At 35.9% G+C, this 20318-nt stretch overlaps 1 protein-coding gene across 7 annotated transcripts in view; it reads right to left on the reverse strand.

The window, feature by feature from the left end:
• Window positions 1–20318, reverse strand: part of NAV3 (neuron navigator 3) — a 595128-nt gene that overhangs the window by 33635 nt on the left and 541175 nt on the right. For 5 of the 7 annotated variants that reach the window (XM_058741945.1, XM_058741947.1, XM_058741946.1 and 2 more), the window contains 6 exons: window positions 13831–13942; window positions 6625–6746; window positions 5609–5629; window positions 4751–4923; window positions 2970–3123; window positions 1591–1765 (listed from right to left, as the gene is read on the reverse strand). In XM_058741945.1, the coding sequence (XP_058597928.1) occupies window positions 1591–1765; window positions 2970–3123; window positions 4751–4923; window positions 5609–5629; window positions 6625–6746; window positions 13831–13942 (757 nt within the window). Of the gene's footprint in view, window positions 1–1590; window positions 1766–2969; window positions 3124–4390; window positions 4457–4750; window positions 4924–5608; window positions 5630–6624; window positions 6747–13830; window positions 13943–20318 lie in introns of all 7 variants that reach the window. The other 2 variants (XM_058741948.1, XM_058741943.1) reach the window with 2 other exon arrangements.

Genomic DNA, 20318 nt, shown 5'->3' on the forward strand with positions numbered 1-20318 from the left:
TTTTAGTTTCATTTTTACATGGCTTCTGTTTCTAAACTATCTTTAGTACTAACTGTGCCTCCTTTAAACTTTACTGTATTTCCATGAGATAAAACAATATCACATAACAAGCAGTGAAATCCTACCATTAAGCCATCGTGTAAGGTACCAGCCCTTGCTCGTCTTTCCTTAAGGAGTCCAGCGAGGACACAGACGCTGACTCCCTTTGGCTGTGGACCCTACTTTCACTTCTCTGTTAGGCTCATCACGGACAACATATAGGATTTTGCTCAGGGCCACCAGAATCTATACATTTAAAGTTTTTATTTTTTTTTCTTCGTTGGCATCTTTTGAAGAGTGTGGATGATGACACCTTACAGACAATTTACACATCCAAGTTGCGACCACAGTCCCATAGTTTGATTCCGCTGAATGATTTTTAAGTTCGTTTAATTATAACCTCTCTCTGTTTCTTCTTGGCTACTAACATTGGTTTTACTTGATGCTTAGTCTCAGAATTCATTTCTCTCCCCCAATACCTGCCAAATGTTATATACAGTGTTTTCCTGAATTTCAGGGAGTTCCTACTTGTGTTTTAGTTGCCACTTGCCTCTTCTAAGAAGAAAGCAAGTTATATATTTAAGCCCTTCATTTTACATTATGAACAGCAGATGTAACAGAATTGTTAACATTCTGACTTTTTAGAAGAGGTATGACTTATTACAAATCTTCATCAATATCAGCATGCTGTATCTCTGTTTCTCTTCTTCATCTCTATTTTAGTGTAATTTAAGGCAAGCCGGGAAGAACTATATAGTTGTATAATGGAATCCAAAGTTACCCAGGAACATGCATATCATTGGTTTCCAAGCGTCATCTGGTGGCTATGCTTTGCAATTACCACAGATCTTCATGTAACTCTTTCCTAAACTAAATCTTACGTACATAAAATGATTCACTGTTATATACTTTATAACTGATAGTTCATCAGATACGAAGACAACATTATGTCATATGATTCTATTTGCGATGAAGTAAAACTGTACCCTGGTTCCATCATTAGTACCGCTGCACACAATAACAGAATCCAGTGAATTCTTTACATTTGTTGAAACCTTAATAGAACTGTGATGTACTAGCATTATGTTCTCTCCAGGTAACGTCATGCACGATCATCTGGTCAAATTTAGGAATAGGTCCTGATGCACTCGTAAATGGGCTTTGTACACTTAAAATACTGTACGACTGTGTGGGATTATTAGCATTATATTCATAAATACTAACGATCACCACTGAGAATATCATTTCTTTATTGTGTTTGTAATCACCAAGGAAGTATTTCTCAAGCACAAGTAATTTTTAAAAATGATATGAAAACCATATGTCTTACGTGTGTCACTCTTTCACAGAGCATATTCTTTTAAAAGTATAACAGAGTAGAATACATTTTTAGGAGAAGAAAAGGACTATTTCTGAGAATTCAGAGTGCTAACATTTTTAGGAGAGTGAGTTTAAGAACAGCGGTGGGCATGATTCTCCAATGCCAGCCCCCTCTCCCCTCATGAAATCATAGGCATGATTTCATTCAGGCAGGTGTGTGCACAAAATTACCTGAGGTAACGGACTCTGTGATATTCAGGTTGTTCAGAGAAAGTCCTAGTGACTGGCGTGAAGATGAGGAGGACGAACTACTTGAGGACTCTGATGGTGGACGAGCAGGCTTAGCTGCGTGACCAGTTTCTGCCTTCAGGCGGTCATTTTCGGCCTTCAGTATTTCAATTTCATTCTGTTGTGAAGACGGAAAATACAGGAAAACAAAATCCGGCCAGTTTGTGTGAGAAAGTGGCACCAACTCTTTCATCAGAGGTAATTATTTTGTTTATTAAATAAAGCATGTGGTGATATGTTAAGTAAACAAATATAGATTATGAAAACAGGATTTTCTTCCAAAGAAGGTAAATTGTCAACCTAGTCTCTGTTTCTTACATACATAGATTCATGTATTCACGAATATAGACACACTAACCCTTAGAATTTATATAAATATTTTTTGAATGTATCATATATTTGAGGGGTCTTCTAGGACTTGGTCCCATTTGAATTAAGAGTCATATATTTGAAGAGTTTGCAAAATTTCTCATTTTAAATGCATTGTTAAATCTCACAGGTAAATAATGTCATTTGTAATAGTCTGAACTCACGTAGAGTCGACAACGAGAGCAAAACAGAAACAGTATCAATAAGGTGACTTAACATTACTGCAGAATTCCAGCCAACATCTGAAAAGTTGTTGTTCCTTTAAAATGGAGCACTAAGCTCATAAAAACAACAAAAACCTTTTGATGAATACATATGGTAGCAGATAAATCTGCTCAGCAATGAGTTTTTCTTATTTCAGTCAACTGTGGTACAGAGTGATGACCGGTTTACAATAATAAAATGAAAACTTAGTCTGAGCCCAGTCTGGTTCTGAAATTAGCCTTCAGATGCTTCCCCAAAATACAAAAGCTTTACTTTTACAGATGGCCTTCCACACCACTGTTACTTTGCATATTTAGAAGGCTTGTGTTAAATTTCTGTAGTTTCCTCATTACGTTTTTTTCCCAATAGAAAATAGGTAAAAGTAATTGAAAGTCAGATGTCAAAAGAACGGAAAAAAACCAACACAAAGGCAAATCGTGGACAAGTGTAGACACAAGGGTTGTAGTAGTTCCTTTAAAAACTCGGCCCTCAAGTGAATCCAATCACTAGTACAAGTGTCTTGAATGGCCCTTGAGTGCAACTGGCCAGTCTGTACTCCTCATTCCAGCCTTGGATTTGACAAAATGCTCCATTCAGTATTAAGAAATGAGGTGCAAAGACTGAATAAACACACTGTGTTTCCACAGTGGGTTTAAAAGTGAGATTTGTTTTTATAATAACCAAGAGTGGAAAATAAACAATATTTTAAATCTCTCCTCTTTGTTCCTTGAAGGTGTTTCAGCACTGACCTGCATCCGGTTCATGGCTTCCCGGATCTGGTCAAGGTGATGAGCAGAGCTGAGGGCCTCCAGTCGGATATCTGTTAATTTTAATTCCTTTTCTCTGAGCTCGCTCTTCAGCTGCAGAATTATCTCTGCCTCAGCCTCGGTGCATTCACAGATCCTGAAGAAGGAAACAAACACAAAATCAGCGGTAGGGGAAAGCCGGAGGATTCGGAAAAGCAGTGCTTCTTTTAAGGCTGAGCTGCAATATTATCCAGCAGCTACAGAAGTTATTTGCTACCAGCAACACCTAAAGAGAAGGAGAAAGAGTTTTACAAACGGCAACACATTCACAGGTTCAAAACTGAAAACAGTAGCTGTCTTTTTCCTTTAATCCTTTCTTCCTATTTTCTGAACTTTAAAAACAACCCATTATTACTGAATACCAAGTAATCTTCAAAATTCCCTTGTTGCTCATATTCATGGGGCTGTGGAGTCATAGTATGACACCATTTCATTCTACCATTGTTCAAGGGACTTAAATCTCTATTTGCAGCTTATGAAACATTCTTTTTTTAAAGCAGTTATGATATTCTTAAAACATTGATTTCTTTTTCTTTTTTTTTTTTGTAAACCGCCAAAGAATAACATTATTTGCCACAACACTGTCTTCAAGTTACCATGAAAATCCAATATAGATATTGTAGAAAATAAATCAGAGAGATTAGTTTTGGATATTTAACTCATGGAGGAGGGTTATACAACCCTCCTGGTAGGCTCAGCTGATTTAGGAGATTGGACTGATGAAGCTAAATCACAGGTTTCAACCCATGCAAGCAGGCTAGTCGAGGGCTACCTGAAAGTCATATACATTATTTCCTTATTATTTTGTTATTGTTGTCTAATGGGCAGTTTTGCAGGAAATATGGTGAAAGAACTTGTTTTATATTAACTGATCTCTCTTCCATTTAAAATGCGAGGACTACATTTTTGCTTTGTTTGTTGCTTACCAAAATGATAGTGTTATGTTCCTCCTTCCTATACACGTGATGGAATTATCTAGGATCTACAAATGTCTTAAATGGTCCTACTAGTGGCTCTGTGCTACGTGAGAGTTCTCTGCTAGTCACAGTCAAGAAAATTTGATTCAAATAGTATCTAAAACAAGGAATCACCACATCCGAGTACATGTTCTACATCCAAAGGTTTCATTCATTCTTGTAACAACAAATAGCAACGATAAAAATGCTATGCTAGATTATCTCGTGGAATTAAAGACAAATGGATTACAGCTTGGTTTTAGGAAAACAGCTTTGACTTCAAAAAGAGAAAGACAGAGGTTTTTATCATTGAAATGCATGTGAGTGGTTTTAGAAAGAGCAAAAGCAGACGCTGCTTAGGTTAGAATCTGGGTCTTTGCAAATTTCATGCATCACACGCCATTTTACCGGGATCTATGCTTGTAGATCACAGGGCCATTTTGCCGTTTCTTTGGTGGCCAGACAAGGGGTGACCTGCATTGAATGCACAGTGAGACAGATACACGGACAAACGCAAGTGAAAAGAAGTGAGAATAAATGACTCATAAAAGTGGAGAATGAACTTCAAAAACATGTCAGTTCTAATATGTGAAAAGCAAAGGAGAAACAAATGCTGTCCATAGTTCTAAGGAAGATCTGAAAACAATCGGCACAGATGGTGTTGCCGCTGTGAAAGTACAACCGGACTGCATTTAGAACACAAACACGGGCTTGGCCCGAAGTTGCTTTCGAAAAATACTTCAGCATCCTGCCGACGGAGTGACTTACGCTGAGGCAGATTGTGAGGGCTTCATGGACGCGGACCCACAGTCACCTGCATTATGGGGCAATTTAGGGGATGCTGGAAGGGATGAGTCTGTAAGCTCTTCAATGTCCGAATGTGAGGAAGGAGGCTTGGTGGACTTTTTCTTCCCAAAGGCTTGTTTGAATGAGCTTCGCAGCTGCAAAGAGGACAGAAATTACCTTTCTTGTCTATTTGCACTTGGCAAATTTTGCTTTGGGGCGTTAGTTTGCAGATGCTATCCTAGCCACTGCCTGGGGTCAGTATGTACAAGCAGAGGATTAAGAGTTGCAGCACGGTATCTCTAGAAAAAAATGATACCATGTTTTGTGGTTTGTCTTATTCTTATATTAATCCAGCGCAGCGCAAACACGGAAGGCTTTTCAAATAGTGCAAGGTCAAGGGCATGGCTGTCAGAGCACTCATTTAAAACTAAGTACCTTGAAGGGATCTCCACTCCCAATGCTTCTCTCTTCAAGGCAATTTGTTTTAAATGGCCACTTTAGCGCTACAATCAAGTCATGTCCTGCTGACAGTATAAACTTAAAAAGCAAAATGAAATCAAATTCACCTAACACTTCATTAATTGTGATTTTCTATTCAAATTTTTCAATTCCCGTACTATTCAAAACCAGAATTGGTATCCCCTACAGCGCTATTCAGAAAGTGGTTTTACCTCTTCTCTTGAAAATTTGAGATTAAAATGAAAAGACACAAAGAAAAGACATACAAGGTAATCTGTTTTTAAAAGGTATAAAAAGCCTACTGCCAAAATGAATAGCATTCATGCCAAGGTAGGGTATTTTTTATAGATGCATGCCAAATTGTCCACGGTTTATATTCACCTCACTTCCTCTAGAGTTCACCTTGCAGAAACATGAAAGAGTGTGGAATTACAAATCAAGGGAAGGAAGGCTGATCAGTATTTTAAAATATTACCTGTATAAACATTTTTTTAAACAAAAAAATATATATTTCTTTCATTATTTATAGTAGGCACTCCAGTAAAATCCTCTGATGGTTTAACGTTTTGGATTTCATCAAGAGTTGTACTTCTTTCAAAAATCGACACATTCAAAGAAACCCTTTACTTCGTGGTTTTTAAACATTTTGCTGTGCTAGCATCTTCTCCGTTTTTTTTAGCAAATGCTTTGTGCTATCATAAATTAAATCTCTAGCAAATGTAAGGCAGTGCTCTGTTGAAGCATTTCTCTGTTTCTGCTATATTCTCTTGGTAAAAAAAGATAGAAAGCAGACACTCATGTAGTTCATTTCTCATGAGGCGAAGCTTTATTTACACTATAAACCCCGTGGAAGTGAGAGGTGCGAAGACCGTCAAGGTTTCTTCTGTCCCTACTTTTACAATCTATTTCTTCTCCTCTTCCCCCAGCCCCACCATCACCACCACCACCACCACCACCACCACCACTGCCACCACTCCCACCATCTCTCCTTCTTTCTCGCCTCCACGATAAATCCCTGCCCTGTCATTTACTAGCAGACGTTATCTTATTTTTCCTTACAACAACTCTATAAAGCCAGTGTTGACGATCCTATTGTTACAGATGAGAAAAATGTAGGCCCCCTCAAAGGGTGAAGGAGGCTGCCTACAGTCCCAGTAGTAAGTGGCAGAGTGGGGATTCAAACCCAAGCCTGGTCCTGACTTCAGCACCATGCCACCCTAATTTTGGTGACGAGTCCAGCATTCAAGGGGCCAGTTACCTGAATGACAGTTTTTGTAAACCGCTACAGATTTCTAAATCTCATAAGGAAAAAACAAAAACAAAAACAAAAACAAAAACCTGACTCATTGTGCAACAATATGCTTCTCAATGAGATGAAATGACCACGGCTTACTTACCCAGTTTTTCTTTTTCTTTTTCTTGGAGTCAGCATCATTACCACTACCAATGCTGGAATGGCTTGTGGCACTGTTGATACTAGAAACACTTTCAGAGGAATGTTGTCTTCTGATACGGAGATCTAGCAACAGGTAGACAATATCACATTAGCTCATACACTTTCACTGGGAACAAATAAGACCATTAGGCTTCCTGAGAGGAAGTCTGCTAATAAAAGTCAACATGGCTTTGTGCAAATTGTTTCAGGGCAGCTTTGGTTTTTAAGTGTAATAAAATACAACCTTATTTGCTTTAATTAAATGCGTTATCTTCATTAAGATTCATTGAACATCTCATATAAGTCTGTAGCATTGGTGGTTTAATGAGTCCCGAGTTTTTACCCAAAAATGAAATGCTATGCTACTGATTTCCACTGAATACCTGGATCAAACAGATCTTCCAAGTGATTTATTCCAAATGATTACTCCCATGGAGTAAATGGAAACTCATAACTGCATGAGAATTAATTGTGTCTTTTTAATATTAGTTCTTTGGATACAGCTACCGAAGCCAAGTATATTAATTTTCCATTTCATAGAATCATACCATGATAGAGCCAAAACAAACCTTGGAAGTCATTTAAGCACTTCAATTCACAGATGAGGAAATTGAAGTGCAAAGAAGTAACCTGACCGAGGTCAAAGAGTCAGTGGGCGGAAGACGCTCAAGAGAGAATCTGGGTAGATGACATGTATACACTAAACGGAGCACATATTTAAGACAATGCATCATAATCCCTGCCCATGATGTGGAATAGTAATGGTGACAGTAATAATAACCACAGGTAATAACAAACCTAGCTTTTACTCTGTGTTGACTCTGACCTGGGATTATTTAATTTCATTCTTAAAGCAAAGTGTTGAAATTAGTTTAATTACTAAAAATCATTTGACCAGAGTTACAGAGCTGAAACACAGCAGAGCGAAGCCGAGACCTGGACAGACTGTAATGTCTGTCGTGCTAACTGCCACGTGATACGGGCTTGCTGTGCTTCTACAAAGCATGTAGTGCTTCTCTAGTCACACAAGACGATTTGAGAAAAAAAACTTGTGACATTTATTCACATTTTGAAGATATCCACTTACTCCATAAAATCAGCCTATAAGATTATTTTACAGTTGTTGAAATTGAAATTTTACTGAGAGTTAAATAAGTAATTTTACTTACTGCTTACAGTGAACTAATATTAAGTGTTAGTGGAGACACTACCAATTCATAAAATTACTTTTAAGGCCCAGTCTACTTTAAGGTCAAATCTATTATTATATTTAATTGGCATCAACGCAGATTAGCCGCGCAAAAAATTTCAGTAGAACTTATGTCAAAAATCACTATATAGCTTTCAAAAAGTTTCCATAGAAACAATAGTATAAAATCAAAGCTTTCCGGTTGACAGATGTATTTAACAGTACAATGCCCCATGACAATGGACCTATAACTGGTTCCTTTTAAAACATATAATCAGTGAACATGTGTGTGGGTGTGTAATATATGTATACATATCTCCATCCTTAGTCATATACATATATATCAACATATACCTCAACTTTTTCCCTTAAGATATTAAATACGCTAACAAATTTTATAGGAGCCAAAAATAAAACTATTTTTGAGACTCTGTAGATTGTGGCCTCTTAAAAGTGCTTTAAAAAATAATGATGTGTTTACATGTCCCAAACATTACCAATGTCGCAACTTAAGGCATTTATAGTATCTTTTAATCAACTAATACTAGAAGTTGTATGAATAAAGAAAAGAAGAATATGTTGGTACTTATTTGTGTTTTAAATTTCTGCTGTGCTTGGCTATAAGCTTTTGTGATCAAGATACAGTATTTTTTAGGTTTTTTCCTAGTAATTGACTTTCACAACTAAAGCAATGGTACTGGATGTTAAGGTACTCAAGAGTTTTTATTATATCCAGTATTAATAAATTGTATTTGGCTTTGATTAACCTTCAAAATTTGAGAAGATAGGTAAATTCTTATAATCATAGTCAAAAGTAGTCCTTGTAGGTATTATTTATCTTCAGTTATGAATGCATTCACCAATAAAGAATAAAGAGAGAACCTGGGCATAAAACATACTTGTTGAATTATTATGAACTGAATTCATTATACTGCAAAGCAAATTTCAGTAATATCATGGAATGAAAGGAATTTATTTTATTCATCTCTAACAATTTCTTGCTAGTGTTTGTAAGTATTTGATTCAGTACATGTGACACTACAGAGCTTGGAAAAGAACGGTTGACCAAATGGATGTGAACCTTATGAACGAACGGAGAAGCTTATTTTAAAAGTCTGTATTTCAGTTACGTGTTTGTTCATCCATTCATTCCCACTTCCCACTCTTCTTACCACCGATGCCCCAGCTGAAGCTATTACTAACGCTTCTCTGCTTTACAGCAAGAAGAGCTGTCCAAGTTCAAACCATTCTGTAAACAGTAGCTAGAGAAATCTTTAAAACGAAAATGTCATCATCACTCCCTTACTTCAGACTTTTTAGTAGATTACCATTTTAATAAGAAAGAAAATATTTCAACTCTTAAGAATGGCCTAAAATTCCCTCAGTAATCTGGTCAGTAATTGTCTCTCTAACCTGGTTCTTCTTATTTTACCTCTGCTCATTGTGTCAGCTCCATAAAGGCAATAGTCTGTTTTCTATCTCAAGACTCTTCTGGAATACTCCTCTTTCAATATTTGCCATATACATTGATAATTGTTCCTTGGATCTCCCCTTAAATGTTGCTATCTGGGAAAGGCCTTTCCTGACTATGCACCTCTAGTAGGTTCCCTGCTACCCTTGCTTTCTATAGCACTAATTCTTGTCCATTTTTTAACTTATAACTGTTTTGCCATGCATATTCAGCTATACCTATGATCACAACAATTGCTAATTTTCTGCTCTCCCACAAGATTTAAGGTTTATTTTTTTTAATGTTTATTTTTGAGAGAGAGAGTGCGTGAGAGAGTGGGGTAGGGGCAGAGAGAGAGGGAAACAGGATCCAAAGCAGACTCTGCTCTGATAGCAGAGAGCCGGATGTGGGGCTCAAACTCACAAACAGTGAGATCATGACCTGAGCTGAAGTCAGACGCCCATCTGATGGAGCCATCCAGGTGCCCCAAGTGTAAATGTTTAATGGAGACAAAGATTATATCTGTTTTGTTTACCGTTGTATATCCAGGACCTTGTGCACACTATGGCTTATGGTAGGCAATCAATAAGTGCTTGTGGGCAATATTATTCTTATTCATTCATGCAACTGTTTGCCTAACATTCCTAAAAATGTATTCACTGTTCATAGCAATTTACTACGTGTTTTGTTAAATTGTATTTGGTACATCTCAAGGAAAAACTATTCTATGTTTATATACAGAGGTAGTGACTTAAAAAAAGTATATTTTGAAAAACAAAAGTAAAATTTTCTATTATTTTACCTTTCATATATGGTTATATATATGTATCTCTATATCATTAAATTTACACAGAGATATATTTATAACCTTTTGTGGCAGTGGACTGTGAGTCCTTGAGAGTAGGGGGCTTTGTTTTTTATCTTTGTATTTCAAGATCTAACAGAGCGACTAGTATATATCAGCTACTCAGATAACATTTGTGCATGAATAAATAAATTTATTCTATTATAGACTGCTATTATTTATCAGGCTCTGTTAATAAATGGGATGAACACATAGAAAATAGAAAGTTACATTAATTACGTGATTTTGTCTCAGTTTGACCTGTCTATGAAACTGTTGCCTCACTCCAAATATATATTGTAAGACTACATATTACAAATTTACCTGACATAAATGTGTAAAGCTCTCGAAAACCAAATCTCAATATGATTTCAGACTGTAAGTTCATAGCTTATAGCTTATACAATCACCATAATGACCCATGGACAGATACATAAACAGTCCAACAGACTTTATTTTCTGTATGTGATGCCAATGGTCAAGATAGTAAGAATCAGTTTGTGTTCACTGAATATATATTATAGAAACATAAATATCCTATATACACTTATAATTATTTGTTTTTGTCAGTTTTAAATCTTATAAAATATTTTTTAATCTTTCTTGACCAATTTGAATATTAACTGTTATCATTTTACTCATTTTATGTACCCCTCCCACATTAGTGAGCAGAGGAATTCCTTTTTTCAATTCCAGTAGATACATTAGGGTACCTGTTGCCTAAGATAAAAGGAATCCTTCCAGAAAGTTTTACTTCAGTGACTTGTACTGTGTTAAAGAAAGGATTAAGTCTTTTTCAATCCCTTCTCTGGACCTATTTACAACATGAAGATTCAGAACATAAGCTGCTTTATTATAGCTCTAAGATAAGCTTTAAATATGCAGTAATTTTCCATGTAGCATATAAATCAACTCCCCCGCATGGAAAGTTGCTAAATTCCTAACAGAAGTAGCCCCTAGAGGACTAGTTTGTCCTTCAATTTAAGTATCTCTCAGTTTATAAATTTTTTCTAAAATTCGAATTCTAGTATTTAAAAAATTGCATTTTTTAATTTTATTATTAAACATTTTTTTTAGTATTTATTTATTTTTGAGAAAGAAAGAGAGACAGACTATGAGCAAAGGAGGGGCAGAGAGAGAGAGGGAGACACAGAATCCAAAGCAGGCTCCAGGCTCTCAGCTGTCAGCACAGAGCCTGACGCGGGGCTCGAGCCCATGAACTGTGAGATCATGACCTGAGCCAAAGTTGGATGCTTAATGGACTAAGCCACCCAGGCACACCAAAAATTGTATTTTCTTAAATTAAAATTCAAATAAAGCCCTTTTATATGTACAGCACCCCCACAGTCACTTGGATTGAGAAAACATACCACCCTACCATTGATTAGAAAAGGCAGACCTTACATGAATTAGGGCACCAAAGTACAATGCAAATTTTGATAGAGGAACTACAGTTATCTCCAGAAACATACCACAAGGGGACCTCATTAATTTTAAGGGTCAAGGAGGCATATTTAGGCTAACTCTCTTAGGTCTCAAAACGTTTTTATGCTGAGCACACAAGGCAGAAAATTTTAAGTAGAAATAAACAGAACATACAAAAAACTTTTAGAGAATTAGAAGAAGTCAGGGTAGCTGAAATATACAATGTGACAAAAAAGCAAAGCATAAGGTCTAGACCAGTGTCTAGCAAATAACTGATAATCATTATATATTTGTTGAGTGAACAAAGATGACGAAGAGAAATTATGTCATGTTAAGAAGTTTGTATTTCATCCTAAAGGCAAGGGATACCTATAGATATTTGTTGTTGACTAATGCTCTGGTTTCAGTGTGAAGAATGATACAAAAGTGTTAAGGTGAAGGGCAGGAAGGATTTAGGAGTTTGTGGTCACAGTTCAGGGGAGAGATAAGGGATGGTAATAGTAGGATCTGAGAAAAGGGAACACATCCAAGAGATATTTAAGGGGTGGAATCAATAGAACTTGGTGATTTAATGAATGAGGAGAGGAGGATATATGAATGAACATCTAGGTTTATGGCTGGCTATATGGAAGAATGGTGGTGCCACTTACTGAGGCAAGGAACACTGAAGGCAAAGCAGGTCTGAGCGGGAAGATGACAAGTTCAAATTTGGAGATGTTGAATTTAACGTGACAAAGAGACATCCAAAGATAACCAAGTGGAGCTCTCTCTTATGCATATCGATTTATAGATCTGCAACTCAAGAGATGAGCCTGGCCTGAAGAAATATTTTTGACAGTTATCAATGCATAAATGATAATTATAGCCAGAGTATTAGATGAGTTTATAGATTTTTAGATAGGAGAAGGGAATCACAATGCACAAAATCATAATGGAAGAGAGTTTAGGACTGGGTTCTAAGAAATATCAGCATTTAACAAAACGATACAAATGAGTAAACCTGCAAAAGAAACTTTCAAATAGATTTCAATGCAGCAGGAGAAAAAACTAAGAATGTGAATATTACAAACATTACAAGAAATTAATGTGTCAATTAGGATGGAATGGACATCAGTATACAATGCGGTCTGCATGTTAAATACAGTAAGAATTTTAAATGTGGTACTAGATTTCATGTCGTGTAAATCATTATTGATCCTGGAGAGAACCCTTTTGGGTTGATGGTAAGAGATGCCACACTCCAGGGGTCCGAAGTGTGACTGGCTGCTGGAGACATTAAAAGATTCCATAAAATGTTCCCAGAATTCCCTTGAAAATGGAAACATACATGATAGGGCATTCAAGATTTACAAAAGCATTTGTTTAGCTGGTGAAGAGTTGAGCATGTTGAATGCCATTGAAAAGAGGTAGGGCATGAATAAGTAGAACCTACGCAAAGAAAAAACTGACACGACATTAACACAAAGCATTTCTACAGTGGGAAACTAAGGGGTGGGGGTGATGGCAAAGGAGATTATCTTATTGTTTAGAACTGACAAAGCATAGTAATAATTAAAAGTAGACTTTTAGTCCTTTTTCTTATTGTTTTTAGCATTTTCATAAGAAGTGTCCCTTTTTAATGCCTCCACCCAGAAGGAGCTGTTCCACACATCTTCTCCTTGGAATTTGACCATATTAATTCATTCATTTTCTTTTTTTTAAATTTTTTTTCAACGTTTTTTATTTATTTTTGGGACAGAGAGAGACAGACAGAGCATGAACGGGGGAGGGGCAGAGAGAGGGAGACACAGAATCGGAAACAGGCTCCAGGCTCCGAGCCATCAGCCCAGAGCCCGACGCGGGGCTCGAACTCACAGACTGCGAGATCGTGACCTGGCTGAAGTCGGACGCTTAACCGACTGCGCCACCCAGGCGCCCCAATTCATTCATTTTCTTTACAGATCTAGACTTTGATGGTCTTTACAGGGTTTGTTTTGCTTCAAGTCAGAGATAAATGTATTAGCCAACCTCCCCAGCCCCACTTTCACCAAACCAAATGGAGAGAAAGGTGTGTCCTACTATAGAAGCAAATTCCTTAAACTTAATTAAAAATTTATTTGATGAGGAAAGCTACTGTTCTTAAATTCTGGGATTCTGACTGCCTTAATACCAACTTATTCCTTATAAAGGACAATGCCACTGAGTAAAAGCAGCTTCACTCTAATGAATCAAATAGATATTCATTACATTGAATGAAAAATGGCAATACTTCTAAATATACCTTTGGGAGGGTGGTCTGGACCATTCAGTGCTCCCTGAATAGCTGCCTGGGCAGCAGAGTTCTGGGCCTTCAGCATTTCAATGGTTTCTCTTAGTTCTATAAGTTCAGACTCCTGTGAAACAAATAGAATTTAGAGGTTTTAGTACCTAGAGAGAAAAGTAAAATGTCCTTGCTTATAATTCACTACCAACTGGGTTCAATTGTACGTGGTGCGAACGTCCTGAGAGATTTGGATGCCTGACTAACCTTGTCAAGTTGCATTTAACAACTTCTCATTTAGTTAAATGTAAAGGAGAATAAAAACAAAAAAAATGCCTTGGTTATTTTCTTATGAATGTGACCTGAATGGTCTTTATTCCTTTCAAAGGGTGGCACCTAAAGCTGGACAGTTCAACACAAAGCAAGATGTCACATGGTTCATTTTATACCAAACCTATGAATACCACCAGATTACATCACAGGGTTAGCTATCAGGATTGTACTGGTGAATCAGACTGCATTTTACTGTCAGCCGGAAACCCTGAATGAATGACTTCAGATTTTGTCTCTTTGATTTTGCACTTGGGGAATTGATTCTTCATACCCAAGTATAAAAAGAGGTACTCATCCCTAACTCATTGCTACTAAATATCATATTATTAAATTCTGCTTTGCAAATCATGGTCGTCTTAGATTCTGCTACTTTTTATCCAGTAAGATTTTTAGCATGGAGACCTCAATTTTACCAAGCCAAAACAACACAGGAATTTTTTAAAGTGAATAGAATTATATGCAATGTACATTCCTTAAATAATAGTTCATCAAAAAGAAAAAAAAAGGTAGCTTATAAATCAATTTTTTATACAACATCTGTTTTCTTATTGAACTTAGGGTAACTTTAAGATGTGTCTCAAAGAACATACAAATATGATATTTCACAGTTATCTAAATGAATTATTTAACCACAAGTAACTACGAGGCAGCATCAGGAAGACATGTGCCTCATTGCAAAATGAAGTAGAGTGTGTTTTCTAGCATTGGCAGTATTTCCATCGGAAGCCCCCAAACCAGGAGTATCCAGAGTTCTTGGCCGTGATAGCAACTCTAAAAATTAGAATTTTTGTCAGCCTCTTAGAGGGAGAATTCCTAGGTAATGTAATTGTCATTTATCATTTTCTCTAGCATCGTTGTCAGAAATCCAAAGAATCAGGCTTGGGTTCTTCCCTCCATAGTCAGTAGCTTATTCCTACTCTCTGTCTTCCGAATATACAAAAAAAGGTAAGATCACAACATTGCCTTTGTAGGAAACTGCTTCAGATATGAGAACATCCAGAGACTATTCGAAAGTTAGACACTTAAAAAAAAAAGGGGGGGGGCAATGCTAACTGTAATGATATCCAAGTTTGGAATAGATACCTAGCACATCCTGTAACTATTGTCTCTGGATATCTGACGTATTTCTAATGGACACAGATATTAAAAAAATAAACCCTCTTACAGACTTCTAATAGTTTGTAAGTCAAAGAATTACATAATGAAAATCAGTAACAATCTTGTGGATTCATAGATGGATCCTTAAATACTTGACTGTAATTCATTTGCATGTATTTTTCACAAAAGAAACAGGTTTGTGGAAAAGTTCCACTGTCATAATACAAATTTCGTCATAATTTCTGTCTCTCCAAGTTCTATCTAAATTTTTTCCCTTGCTCAATTAGTAATAGGTAAGTTTACCAAAATTTAACATATTTTCCATTTAAAATAAATTTCCCAGTAGATAAAATGTTTACTGAAAATTCATTCTGCCTTTACCAGAAAATTATTCACAAAAGGAGATCTACTGCACATACTTAATCAATCACATAATTTAAAGAGTAATTTTACAACGTGTAAACTAGAATACAAGTTAAATTTTGATTAAAATCAGATTTTCATCCTTGAATTTAAAATCAACAGTGCCTGTGCCGTGGATTAAAATCTGCTGAAATATGTGGCTTTAAGTTGAAAGAAGTTAAATGGAAATGAGATCTCATACTTAATTTTATGAGTAAGCGGACTTATTTCAGGGTCTAAACTTTAATGTTTTCTACGGAAATCTCTTCTCAAAACTGTTATAACAAAGATTACAAGTGGAATGTTCAGGGAATATTGCTTTTTCAGAAAATAGTTTTTAATGTGAGGTAGAAGAATGCTCACTTTTAAAACTAAGTATCTTCTAAAAAAAACATATTAAGCACGTTAGTTATTATGCAGCATGGCACAGTAGACCCAAAGGAAGAATAACTGGTAACAGATATATTCATTATATAGTTTGGGAAAATCACATACATGAAAAAATTAGTTTAGCCAAATTCATCTTAGTAGTTCTTTAGGGGAACTTCATAAGTACATGCAAGCACCTATAAAATATTCCAGTGTCTTTAATTAAAAAGATAGGTAAATTTGACAGTGATAATCTGTTCAAACCTGAACTAGGTATCTCTGTATATATGCAAAAATTCCTTCCTTCTTTCTTATTTCAGTTGATGAGATCCATCTTCCACATCACTTCAAACTACAGCTATCCTTTTCTTTGAGTCTTCCCATATGATTTTTCCCTTTGCTTTAAATATTTTTCTCACCATTAAAGGCCATGGTAGAATGAGCTTGAAACCTCTTAGTTTGCCTTTCAGAAAAACTAAAGCCCTTCTCTGTGCTTCCAGATTTAAAGCATTCAGCTTATTTAGCTGTTGTAGACTTTATCTTTTCACCTGACTTAGGATCTCAGTAAATGTTGGGGTGATTTTGCTCAAATGTTCTGGTCTATGTTAAACAGGTGTTTATCTCCTAAGAATAATGTAAAGCTTCAATTCTACTTATATTTTAACAAGAGGGTGTATGATCACCTATGGTGCCATATAAAAACATCAGTGACTTTATTATTCATTATAAACAGGAAGTCTGGATATGGCTAAATCAGTGAAATCATTTCCTTGGGATGGCAACAAAGTCAGGGTTATCCTTTCTCTCTTCTCCAGTAGTAAGTATATAAAGATTAATAGAAGGCACTTGAAAGTGAAAACTTGACTGAGACATATAAATTGTTTTTAAATAGTTTATTTCTAGTTTTCCTTTTCTTCTCCTTCATAATTATAATTGATTGTTCACATTTATTTTTAAGCCATATTTTTCTAAGGTGATTATAATGCTTGGAAATTGCAATGCTACTTCCAAGTACAATTATGAATTCCTCTTTTTTTGCCATATAATTAGAAGCAAGTTCTAGAAATAGCCAAATATAAAATCACTTGATACTCTGAAATATTTTCATATAGTGTCTTTATTTTGAAAGTGACCAAATAGAAGATACTTGAGTTTTAAGAATATTACACTTTCAGGAAATAAAAAAAAACTGGAAAATGTATATGTCATCAGGATAAGGATTTAAAGTCTCTTCTAATTCAGTTGTATCCATTTTCCTACTCTCTTCATATATACTAAGGAGAAGATTGAGGCTAGGATAATTCTGTACAGGACCTTGGGAATAGATGGTCAGATCATATTTCACTGATGTTTCTCACTTTTCAAACGTGGTACTTTAAAACTTGGGAACCAAAAATTCATTCACCTACAATAAGCTATTGTAGATAATGATGTCCCAAATACCTGCCATTGATGTAGGATTCCAGTTTTCCATGAAAGTTTCTTGTGTACAAGAAGGTGGATGGAGGCAGTATCTTTTCCAATTGTTTTGTACATGTCTCTGAGGCTAAATAAGTATCAAGGTCAGGCTTGGAATGCTTCAAAATGAGATGATCAAATAGTTTGTCATAATACTTACCTTGCTTGGTATCCTCTCCAACCTAATTTCCTAACTGCATCTGACCTCTTTCCAAGTTTCTCCTGGAAACTTGCAAATTTCCTACAAGCTTGGCAATAAATCTCATTCACCAACTTGACCTTCTAGGCAAGGTTCTTAAAAATTTCTGCTAAACCTGTCTTTGGTTTCATCACACTGACATTCAGTTAATCTTACACTATCTAGCTGTAGTTTCTTTGAACACATCCTACTCCCCATCCCTGTGTGTGTGCCTTGAAATCTTGTAAATTTTTCTACTGAAAGAACCCAGCCAGCCCTGATTCTAAGAAAATACACTAGTTCATCAAATCCCAGTAGTATAAGTAACTTGCATCCATGAAAAATTTATGGATTCAAATTACCCTATGGGAGGGACAGAGAGAGACAGAGAATCCCAAGCAGGGCTTGAACCCACAAACTGCGAGATCACGACCTGAGCCAAAACCAAGAGTCAGATGTTCAACCAGCTGAGCCACCCAGGTGCCCCTTGAAATCCTATATTTTTATCATAATCTGTCACCTACTGGAATATATACTCTTATAACCAGTTATACACAGTTTACATATATAGAATGCATATATTATATATGTACACTATAAAATATATGTCATATACATATAGTTCACTGCTAAATTCTCAGTAGCTAGAGCAGTGTCTTATACAGAGTAGAAATTCAATATAACTTTGGTGAATGATTAAATGGACAAATGAGCCTTGGAACTCCAAGAACAGAGTTTCAAAACCTCTGCTCTATATGCTCTAATCTTTTTCCCAGGATTGTTGGATCACCAGAGAGCAATATACCCTTTTATCTCAGCTCCCTGAAGAAATGACTTTACTGAAATATGATTAAATGTTATGCCCTCAGCTTTTAGAGAAATGTCTATTTGAACAGCGATTTTGTCTTTTGTTATTCCATGACCCCAATTTTAAAAACTTTACAATAATTTGTCCTTGAATTCAGTGCCAAAAAGTTTGTCTCTCCGATCTAAATTATACTCTTCTGGTCAGAAAATGAGAGCTACACATGCCAAGCAATCCCCCTTTGTGTGCTGGCTTCCTTGACATTCAATTCCATTTTGTGCTTTGCAGTAGTGATTACGTAGGCTCAGGCGTCTTGTTATATACATTCTTCTACTGGTTTTCACTAGATTCCGTTACTGAGTTGTGCCATATCGTATTACAATTAATTTTATGATTCTCAAAACCACCTTGGATGTAGGCAAGTTATACATCTCAGATTAATAAAATAAATTACTAACACTGTTGTGTGCATACAGCTTGCAATGAGACAAGCAATCACTTTATTTTCAGTTAAAAAAGGGCAAGGTGATTTCAGACATCATGGCATCTTCTGAGAAAATTTCATAATTTGGCAATGTTACGTTATGGATAATTTTAAAATTCCAGGTACTATGCAGATGTATTTAAAAATATTTGGGCATTATTCATAGGCATTATGAAAAAATTAACAACTGCGTAGTTTTCCAATTTTTGTAAGAAATTTTACTTATAAATATAAAGTAATTAAAGGAAATATGGGGGGGTGAAAAACATTAATTTTGACTTTTTAAAGATATGAGACTTAAATACTAGCTATGATTTCTAGTGATATGCCTGGCATATGGACAATGATAAACTTGGCTTATCCTATATCTCTTAAGGGGAAAAAGGAAAGCAATGTAAGAAAGGTAACATTTTTGACTATCCATTGTATGTAGTGTTATAGAGTACCTTATTTGTTCCTCATAATGCTTCTGTAAGGTAGTTATTATAATCCTGATTTTTAAAATGATGAATTTAAAATAAATAAATAAATAATAAATAAATAAATAAATAAATAAATAAATAAATAAATAAATAAATAAAATGATGAATTTGAGGGTCAGAAAAGGAAAATTCCTCAGCCCTTACAGAGGTTCCACTGATGGGGTGCCTGGATGGCTAAGTTAAGTGCTGACTCTTGATCTCAGCTCAGGTCATGATCTCATAGTTTGTGAGTCTAAGCCCTGCATCTGCTCTGTGCTAAAGGCATGGAGGGAGCCTGCTTGGGATTCTGTCTCTCCTTTCCTCTGTCCCTCCCCAGCTTGTGCATGCTTTCTCTCTCAAAATAAATAAATAAACTTAAAAAAAAAAGAGGTTCCACTGAGATCCACACTCAAGCTTCCTTATATTCTTTCCCACTTGGCTGCCCTAAAAGACCTTTGTAATCCTATTTGCCAAGTTCTTAGGTTACATAGTGAAGTGGTAAACTGTACTGCCCCTCTCCTCTTCAAAAAATATTAAGATAAAATTCCTGTGCTCAAAAGGCATTTGTCATCTTCCCTTACAGAACAGGTTTGACAGGGATGGATAGTGCTCTCTTTCATGGGCAAGAGGGAAATCTGTGAAACAGGAGCATGGAAGACAAGGGCAAATAACGTTACAGTTTGCTAATTACACCAGGCTACAAGAGGAATATTTGATTTTTCCCTTTAGTTTAATTGGGCTGTTCATTCAGGGTTTGTTTGGTTTTTTTTTAATGTAAAAATTGGTAAACGAACACAATGGTAAGCTCACATATGCTAGCTCTCTAAAGCTAATGACATACTTTACGGAACTAAAGACAAAACTGAAGCCATCTCTAGGGACAGATATAGGTACAGATTCTGAAAATAGCCAAAGCTTTTC

Source organism: Neofelis nebulosa, chromosome 8 (assembly GCF_028018385.1).
Source record: "Neofelis nebulosa isolate mNeoNeb1 chromosome 8, mNeoNeb1.pri, whole genome shotgun sequence".
In the NCBI taxonomy this organism is placed as follows: domain Eukaryota; kingdom Metazoa; phylum Chordata; class Mammalia; order Carnivora; family Felidae; genus Neofelis; species Neofelis nebulosa.